At 40.4% G+C, this 10343-nt stretch overlaps 1 protein-coding gene across 1 annotated transcript in view; it reads right to left on the reverse strand.

Annotated features, from left to right (window-relative positions):
• si:dkey-288a3.2 (protein phosphatase 1 regulatory subunit 37) overlaps positions 1-9817 on the reverse strand; it is a 75214-nt gene extending 65397 nt beyond the window's left edge. The window contains exons 1-2 of the mRNA XM_046413500.1: positions 9201-9817; positions 7106-7206 (exon numbers count right to left, since the gene is read on the reverse strand). Coding sequence (XP_046269456.1) covers positions 7106-7206; positions 9201-9318 — 219 coding nt within the window. The 5' untranslated portion in view covers positions 9319-9817. The remainder of the gene's footprint in view (positions 1-7105; positions 7207-9200) is intronic.
• Between the last annotated feature and the right edge of the window lie 526 nt (positions 9818-10343).

Below are 10343 nucleotides of genomic sequence, written 5' to 3' on the forward strand. Positions count from 1 at the left end.
CCTTCTTGTTGTTGCTCCTTGTTTCCCCCCTTCCTAGACACCCTCCACCCACCAAGGCTGGGTGATTTTGAGCTGAATGTTTTTTTTTTTTTTTTTTTTTTGTAGGAACATCTGGGATCTGTTTCTTAGGTGGGAGTTCTGTTACGCCGTGTTAGTTTTGGTTGTGTCTTCTCTTTTGATTTCTGGTCCACATGTCATATTTCATGTGTGTCTTGTCTTGTGCACGAGTTTCCATGTGTATTATGTTACAGGTTTTTTGTCATGTCCTGTTTTATTTTGAAATTGTCACTTCCCCTGTGTGTCTCTGTGTCATGTAACTTTGCCTTACTTTATCCTGATTGCTTTCTCCTCCCTAATGTGTTTCACCTGTGTCTTGTCACCTTGTCTATTTAGTCCTTGTTCTGTCCTCAGGTTGAAATATAAAGAAAAGGAAGTATGTATTTAAATTGTGTTTTCTACAACTTTGATTCTTTATGATATTCTGTTTATTGCAAAAGAAAAGGGACCAGTATTTTGTAAGGTAAAGGATGAGCTTTTATTTTGAATGACGTTTCTGTTTACATCTGAGTGTTCCCATGAGCCTCCGGTCTGAACGTAATGTAACGTAATGAATGTAAGATTCCCGCAGTACTTCAGTTGCTATCACTGTCAGTAATGTGATGTTCCTGATATTTCGCTCTTCAAGTTTTGTACTCCACACACACCCATGGCAGCAATGTCTGTAAGTGTTAGTAGTGATGTGCATTTTGTACTTGTGTAGAAATAAGCCTTATGAGCATAGTTCGTAATGTTTACACCCGAACATGTGTAGTAGCCACGTTACGTTGCTAACGTTCGTCTTCTTGCTAAGCTAAGCGATACTTGCTAGTCACACTAGTAATAGGCTAACGTTACTGTTGCTTGTGTGAGACGGTAATGTCAGGCTCCTAAGTTTTTCTGTATTTGTTTATTTCAGTTTTACTCGCTTTTCACCTGCTACACTGGAAAATAAAAGGAGCAAGGCGCTTGCTTCCTGGCTCGTTGAAAACGAGTTTGGCTTGCTGTGGAGTCTGTGTTCACGCACGTAGCTTACACACAGATAGGAACAGTACAGTCCTCATCTTCCCCATCACTCTTTGTCAGTTCGTTGTACAGTAGTGTAGTGTCGTTGTGCTTCATGCTGTTGCTTTTGCTTTTGCTTGTGTTTTGTTTTTTATCTGGATGCTTTTGCCTTTCATTGTCTTCACACATACATGCCATGTTTTGTCTCCATGGTTTATCCCAGATTCCTTGCCACAGTGTGTGCTTTTGAGTAAAGATAAAATTACAAGACTATTGTTTTGGACTCCTGCCTGTCTGCCTCTGTCCTTTGGCTCTGCATCTGGGGTTCAGCCCTCTGCTCCAGTGATGCGACCCTGACACTCCAAACCACTTCTGGTTGAAAACTTTAAACAATCAATATCTGTTTCCGTATCTGTGTTTCTTCCACAAATATTTATTAAAGAAAGAATAAACAAATATAAAATGATCCCCTGACATTTTCTTGTTATTTTTGTCTTTAAAGATGCTCTTGCAACCTGGCCTAAAGATGCTTTGTTTCCTGGTGCTGGGGATACCTGGGACAGCAAAACCGCAGGTCATACTGTCATGCATTGTACTCCATATTCCTACTCTGATGAAGATGGGGAGTACAAAGGCTTTCAACCTCAAATAAATAAAGAAAATAAACAGCATGGACAGATATATATTTTGAGTTTTTTTCATGTGCACAATAATCACAATAATTTATCAGTTTGGTGCACTTTTAATAAATTTCATTTAGCAGCTTTTGAGTAATGACATGTTAGTATGGGTCACAACTAACTTTTTTAAAATTGAGACTCGTAAGTATAGTGCAGAGAGGCTCAGGCAGGAGGTAAGTCAGAGGAACACAGAGATGCTCATATGTCAAGTCTCAAGTCTCTTAAGCTTGCAATGAGCATTCTATAATGTGTTGCACATCATCTGACCCCCCCCCCCCCACTATTGCAATTACAATAGAAAAAAAAGACAATTAATACAATTCTGCAAAAACAGTATAAGTTATCAGAACTTAAAAAAAATACTCTATATACATAAATGTGGCAAATATATACAATCAGATATATAGAACAAACATCCATCCATCCATTTTCTATACTGCTTATCTGTCAGGGTCGAGGGGGGGCTGAAGCCTATCCCTATAAAACAAACAATGATATAAAATATTAAGAATAAAATACAAATAAAATATAGAATAAATATTCTAAGTAGCGCAAATCCTTCATCACACAAATAACACACTAAAGAAAATCTAATTGTTACACTATTAAGGACAGAAAACACAAACTAAAACTAAACCCTGACCTTTCCGACCTTCCTTGATGCAAAATCCAATTCTCCAATCCTCCAATTCTATGCTTGGCACACTTTGAGTTATGGCTCGTTAAACTATGTTTGTCACAAAGTAGAGTTGTAGCAAGTGTTCATCTTTGAAACTACCTACATATATGAAAAGTCCGTTGACTAATTACAGGACCCAACATGATGGAAATAAATAATAACTGAACTTGTAACAGTTTTGTTGCAAAGCACAATCTTGTGGTGAAATTAAATCTGGTGTTTGTTAAGACGAATTACTGTTGTATAAGCACAGCAAGCATCATAGCAAGAAGGCTAGCAAACATATACCACCAATTAACATTAGCCCTTCATTCATGACATGGATACTGTGATCATACAGAGAGAACATAGCATACCTTCATCTTTTGCTCGTTTCACCTCTCCTTCTTTTCTGTTTTTCCTCAATTGGGCACCTGATGGCTTTGACCTTTTTCTGTCCATCTCTGCGTTTACTTGACACTCGACAATCAACAAATTTCCCAACGCTGTCACTCAGGACCAGGAGTTGACTAAACCAATTCACCTTGGTGACCACATCATCGTTTTGTATTACGGTACCTATTTTTATTTGGCCATTTCACACAATTCAGAAAAACAAAAATGTGCAGGAATTAAAGGTCAGTAATAATGTTATGAATGAAATGTGCGTTATATGGAAGAAAGCCAAGGTGTGACTGACTTTAGCCATTTTATACGGTGGATTCCCCCCCCGGCCCGTTCAATTTAGGAGAGACCCAGAGGTGAACCGCCCCCCGCGCCCTCCCCTTTACCTTTCTCACACACAGCTTCAGTGCACGGCACCTTCTCAGCAAACAGGTGCGCCTGCAGCTGCAGGGGGCGCCAATTTGCCGATTCCCCACACAGTGATATCACAAATGATAGAAGATCATGTAGCGGCGCAGATTTTTTTTTCCAAGCGCTCGTGCCGCCCCCCTCGTGTCATGAAAAAATGCAGCCCCTGGCCTAAAACTGCTACTGTCTACAGGTCGCTGAACATTTCTACCAACCATTGAATTTGTTTGTTCAAGTCAAAAAACAAAACAAAAAAGACCAAAAACTGAACAATTTTGAATCATACACCCTGTGTCAGTGGTACCTGACAGTGGAATATATCATGTAACCTGAATCCCTGACTATTCTTCAAAAAAGAATTGGCATTTAAAAATATTATTTAGACCTGAAACGCTTACCAGCCACAGCCAACATTTAACATCTATTTAGTAGATGTTTCCTATCAACAGTCTTATACCTATACTCTGTTTATTAACATCACAGACACACCTCAGCACATTTGTATTCATACATAGCTGTATTCTTTCTGTTGCTCAGTGTTTGTTTGGACAACTGTGTGGCCACAGTCTTTTTCCCCACAAAGCGCTTTGTCAGCCAACATCTCTGGTGACTTTCTGCATAATATCACACTGCCACTCTTGTGGTTGGAAGGGACTGCTTTGTGAAAACGGAAAAACAGTCGAGATTAACTGTTTGATGACTCATACTAACACGTACTACATGAAACATACAGATGCATGTAAACAGAAGTTTGTGCCTCCTGACCAATAAAAACCTGGTAAAACTGGGAACCAAAGCACAGACTATGAGCTTCCAAATTACTCCTAACTCCTCCCATTGTGGAGAATAACAACATAAAATAATAAAATAGCATACTAGTACAAGACAGAACAATACTGCTCATTATTTCATGGTTTTAAAACCTGAATCCAAAATTGTGAAAAACAGTTGGAACAATATAATTCCATAACTTATTTATGACATACACTATATTGCCAAAAGTATTCACTCATATGCCTTTACATGCATGTGAACTTAAGTGACGTCCCATTCTTAATCCATAGGGTTTAATTCGCAGTCTTCGCTTTAGTTCATCCCAAAGGTGTTCTATCAGGTTGAGGTCAGGACTCTGTGCAGTCCAGTCAAGTTCTTCCACACCAAACTTGCTCATCTATGATTTTATGGACCTTGCTTTGTGCACTGGTGTGCAGTCATCCCCAAACTGTTCCACAAAGTTGGAACATGGACTTGTCCAAAATCTCTTGGTTCCTTTCACTGGAACTAAGGGGCCAAGTCCAGCTTCTGAAAAACAACCCACACCATATTCCCCCCTCCACCAAACTTCACACTTGGCACAATACAGTCAGACAAGTACTGTTCTCCTGGCAACCGCCAAACCAAGACTCTTGGACTTGGCGATGTACGGCTTGGATGCAGCTGCTCGGCCATGGAAACCCATTCCATGAAGCTCTCTATGCACTGTTCTTGAGCTAATCTAAAGGCCACATGAAGTTTGGAGGTCTGTAGCAATTGACACCTACAGAAAGTTGGCGACCTCTGTGCACTATGCCCCTCAGCATCCGTTGACCCCACTCTTTTTTCTTTTTCATTTTACATGGCGTACCACTTCGTGGCTGAGTTGCCGTCGCTCCCAATTGCTTCCACTTTGTTATAATACCAGTGACAGTTGACTGTGGAATATTTAATAGCGAGGAAATTTCACAACTGGGTTGCACAGGTGGCATCCTATCACAGTACCCGCGCTGGAAATCAATCAGCTCTGGAGAGTGCCCCTTGCTTTCAAGCGTTTCAAGAGTCAACCAGTCTGTTGGGACATTACAGTACAATTTGGCCATGACTTATTCAGCAGAGAATATGGCAGTTTGTTATGCTCTGGCATCACAAGGAAATCGTCTATATGAGCACAAAAAATCCTGACTGATCTATCTCCTGGAGTCCAGAGTCTCCACACGCAGCAGGAAGTCTTTCAGTCCTCCATGTCTGAGCAACTGCAGTCTCTCGCGGCTCTTGCTCTTCAGAAGTTCTGGTTGTGTATCAGGGACCTGCCCCTGCGACTGGAATGCTGCAAGCTGGGTCCCAGGTTTATGGGTCCATTTCCCATATCCAAGATCATCAACCCCGTGGTAGTCCGGTTACAGCTTCCCAGGAATATGCGAGTCCATCCTACCTTTCATGTCTCCAAAATTAAACCTGTGAAACTGAGCCCCTTGGTTTCCTCCTCCAAATTCCCTCCACCCCCCTGGGTCGTTGATGGAGGCCTGGCTTACACGGTAAAGACACTGTTGGCTGTTAGACGCAGAGGGAGGGGCCTGCAGTATCTTGTGGATTGGGAGGGCTACGGTCCTGAAGAGAGGTCAGGGGTCCTGTCTCATGACATTCTAGGTAAATCGTTAATCAGAGACTTTGACTGCACTCTCAAGGACGTCTGGAGACATCCATTGAGAGAGGGTACTGTAAGGTTTTGGATGCACTTCCTGTTTTATTTTGTTGTGTGTTCATTTTTCTGTTTCGGTCTGTGATTCCTTGTGCTCTATTGACTGCCCCTGTTCCCTTGACCTGTTCAACTTGTGCATATATATAGGGCTTCCTCAACCATGTGTCTTTGCCAGATTGTGTGCCATACTTTCCAGCATTTCCTAGTGAGTTTTCCTGTGAACTGGTCTTGTTTGTATAACACTACTGCCTCTTACCCCACCTGTACCGTTTCCCGATCCTTTTGACAGTCTTTGGTTTTGAACCCTGCTTGCCTTATTTTGGATTTCGGTTGTTGCCTAGTCCCTGCCTGTACTGTTGTCCTTTTTTTTGGATTGTGTTTTTGGATTTTTGACCTGTGTCTGACCTGTAGGTTAAAATATCTGGGTTGTGGACCCTCCGTTGCCTTGGTGTGCTTGTGTCCTCTCTGCAACCAGTCAACCAGTCTGTTGTGGCATTACAGTGGGTGTGTTTTCAGTAGACTGTAATATAAATACTTAGCTTTGCTCGGCCAGTTATTGCATCATTCTGCCACTATAGGGCTGCACAACAAGTTACACAAATTTTGTACTGTAACTAGAGTAGTAGATCTCTGAAATTCTATTGCACAGAACTGAACCTGTGCTAACTCCGCTGCATTTTGTGTGGCCTCCGTTAACAGTTACTGTTGCATGTGGACATGGATGTATTTTTTACCTGTTACACAGAATCTATCTTTGTAGCATGTGGCTTCACTATGTGCTTATTGAGTTTTGCCAAGTGATAATGCAGTTGTTTATAGGGATTAAGTGATATTACTTCGTACTTTTGCTCAGTTAACTAGGAAGTTTGTATGTTTGTGACACGTAGCAGTAGCAATGACTATCCATGTCTGTTTTGTCACAGTGTAAATTTACATGAGAAACAGAGTCGGTGCAATCATTTAACCCTTAGTAGCTCAGGGTCTGGTATTTCTAGCTGTTTGGAGGGGGTGTTCTGTACATATTCACAATGAAATTTTGACACTGATTTCAGCCCCATCATTGCATGGATTAGCTTCAGTGTACTTTAGATACATGACATTGCTGAAAGTTGAACAGGCAACTCAAACATGTTTGTCAACAGAAACAAGATGCTGTATGGGCTATGTCCAGTGAGAGTGCAACAGGAAACTAGAACAGGAAGGAGGAAGGCAATGGACACATGCATACTCAGATTTAGTTAACTCATCCATTCAATTACTGTACTTCTTCAGGGATACACATTTAGGCACAATGTTGGGAAATACATTAATGCAGTGCGCAGAAAAATCAGCAGTGGTAGCCACTGATGAAAGCAGAACCCGCAGAATCTCAAATTTCAACAGTAAATCTAACAAAGAAACTTGCCTCTTGTTGAGTGGCATATACATAGAGAAACACTGATATGCAAAGTAGTGTACCTGGAGCTGTTGCAGGACATGTGCTCTGGGATGGACCTGATATCGACTGCAGCTCTGCTGGTAGGCCACCATCACCTCTGTCAAGGTGAGATAGCTGTCAACTAAGAAAGAAGAATACATTCATTCACTGCTTTAATGCATCTGCATCATAGTGAGCCGCCAGCCAACATTCAAAAGTGCTTAAGGGGCTCGGAAATGCCATATGGTAAACTGTGCTGTATTCTGAGAGTGTGTGTGTACTACAGGGATAATGGCACACAGGGAGAAGTGAGAAAGGCATTAATCTCTGTCTGAACAATAAATCAACCTATCAGGCATCTCAATTTGCCAGCCATAACCATATGATATGGAAAATTCTGGATGTGAGGGACGACAAAGAATTTTACAACTGAAACACTTAAACATCCATATCTTTGTGTATAGTTAGTTAAATTATATGATATGAAATGATGATAAACAAAAATCTGGACAGTCTTTTAAAGTTTTGTTTTAGCTGTGACATCAGAGCAGACGAACTAGTTATTATGCCTATGATAACAACAATATAGTTTTTTATTATGCAAGGATAAAATAAATAACATCTATTGTGTTTAAAGAAGGTTGGGTTGATGTAGGTTCTCAGTCATCTGGGCCATGGCATTTGAAGTGCTTGTGTTTATTCGTGGGCTAGTTATACAGTCTTGCTAGCTGTGGTGGTTGAGTCGTGGACAACTGAGTGCGTACATTGTAAAATTATCTATTGGTTATATATATTGTTCCAGCCCTTGTGTGACCCTTGTGTGCTGGAGCGCTGACAAAATGTCAGGTGCATGGGAGAGGGTCAGTCTTGTGGGTCCTGAAGTCATTCGAACGACATTTTCCGATGCCATCCCGCCTGCAACTTGATGCGGAAGTGAAGACTAACTGACAGCACTGCTTCAACTGTTTTGGGGAGTTTCTGTTGTCATTATGATTTATAAAGAGTAAACACGTTCCAGTCCTTGTGACTTCTTGCATGCAAAAGCCAACAAGACCTTTCCCACCAACAGTTTCAGCAGCATTGGTAAGGGCAGCACAGTGATCTGAACCTGGCCCTGATCAAGACCTCACACAAGAAGCCAACACAAGCGGACAGAAGAGAAGGAGATGAAACTTCTGTCCTGCAAAGAAGGACTGCAAAACAGGGACAACCTGCTGCAAACAGGTTAAGTTTCCTACCACTGCTTTGAATGCAGAGACTAGTTTACAACAAGCATTATATTATTTCATTTATTGATAACTATGATTTCTTATGATATAGCAGTGAGGTCAGCGTTTATTGGTTGCAGTGGTTAAACGTGGTTATAATATAAACTCCAACAGTTCCGGAAGGTTCATGCCATTTTCAGATTCAATAAAATATATTTAAATCATTATAGCTTTTATGTTTTCATGTCTTATATAAAACAGGACATGATACTGTGTAATAGTAGATGTTTTTCTCCAAAAATGAGTGTTGTAAAACTTGTAAAAAATACACTCTCCCTGCTCTCGGAAACATTTATTAAGGATGTATCATACATGTATTAATGTGCCATAGGCTAGACATTCTAAATAGATCTGTAGTTTCAAATTTGGTATAGACACTTACTATGAGGGAATTCTTGGTCCAGGTCAAAACTGACCCCCTAGCTGCCCTTCTGCTTCCAGTCTGTATGCTATGTTAAGCTAATTATGTCTAACTAATTATTCAAACTGTGTAACTATGTCTAACTCTGTCCAGCAATAGTTGCAATAATTTACTTGTTATCAACTCCTTTGACAGCTGGCTTGCAACCATAACTGTGGGGGAAAAAAGCTCATGCAACAAGCTCACAAGTATATCCAGTACAGAAAAAGTTATTAAGTATGTACAGTAGAGAGTGAATGCATATATTGAGTGTTTATGGTGACAAATTAAAGTTAAATCACAGACAGTTGGTGTTTTGTTTTCAGACAACTTTTCACTGAAAAAATGGGTTTTCAATTAACAGTGACTTCAGTGAGCAAAAGTCACCAAAATGGCATCATGATGTCAGTATAATATTAAAACAAGACTTATATTCATCTTAACTCATAATCAAAGAGTTAAACTTACCTTTTCTGTCAGTGTTCCTGTTCTCAGCAAAGCCAGATACCATTTGTTCATCAGGGGGGAAAGACACATGCTTTTCTCCTTTACTTCTCTTCTTCTGGTTCTTGTTGGCTTCTGTCATCCCTTTGCTTATCACTAACACTACAATGGAGCTTTCGAATTGGAATTTGAAAGTAAACGGTCACTTCACTTCAAGCAGTTAACACTCAGCGTGTCAACAACCACATCACCTGAGGGAGCCATGGCAGCAGTTATCTAAGGCATAATTTACAACGGGAGCAGAAATGTGTGCAGAGAGTTGTACCACCAGCCCTCTTGGATGTGAAGTGCAGTTCTCTCCGCTCTGTGATCACTTGGACAGACAAGACGCAAAAGAAACAATATCTTATTCATGAGTTGTGCACAGGGTTGCAAGTGAAATCTGATATGTTTGTATTCAATGACACATTCAAAGCAAATAAGGCTCTACACATTTATATCCCTCCTGAAATGCAGTATTCACAGCAAAACTCAGGGGTGAATATGCACTGAAATGGGCAGACATGACACAGAAAGGTATATAAAGGTTTTGACTCAAAAAGAGGCAAATCATATACAGAATTGTGAAGCCTTGAAGTGATATTTATGGCTCATGTTTCATTATGAAAGGGGGTATTCAGAGTGGAAAGTAAGGGACAAGAAACTTTATGACTGTGGATATGAAAATAATCGCAGTGCCATCCCTAGAGGCAGGCCCATAAAATCAGTATGTTGGTAATACAGGATTTTACTGCTAACTCACTGCTGTTTACTGTATTACTTTCATGTTGAAATTCAAATGTTCACAGTTCTGGGGAGAAACACTCAAAATCTTCAAGGATGAAGCAAAATCAGTGGTGACTATACAGATATTTTTACAAAGAAGGTTTTACCCACTGAAAACAAATAAAGTAACTGCCCATAGTTGTTGCCTATGACTTTAGAATCATAGACAGTCCTTTGGCTAGGGCTCTATTAGTGCCAACTGGCTGGACCTCTGCTGAATTAGGTCAGTCACTTTATGTTTTTGATTAAGTGACATTACTTTGTGGAAATCTGTTTTCATTTTGACATGAAAGACTTTTTTGTAAAAGTCAAAATATACAGACCATGATCCTATTTACGAAA

The sequence above is a fragment of the Scatophagus argus genome, chromosome 15 (genome assembly GCF_020382885.2).
Source record: "Scatophagus argus isolate fScaArg1 chromosome 15, fScaArg1.pri, whole genome shotgun sequence".
Lineage (NCBI taxonomy): Eukaryota > Metazoa > Chordata > Actinopteri > Scatophagidae > Scatophagus > Scatophagus argus.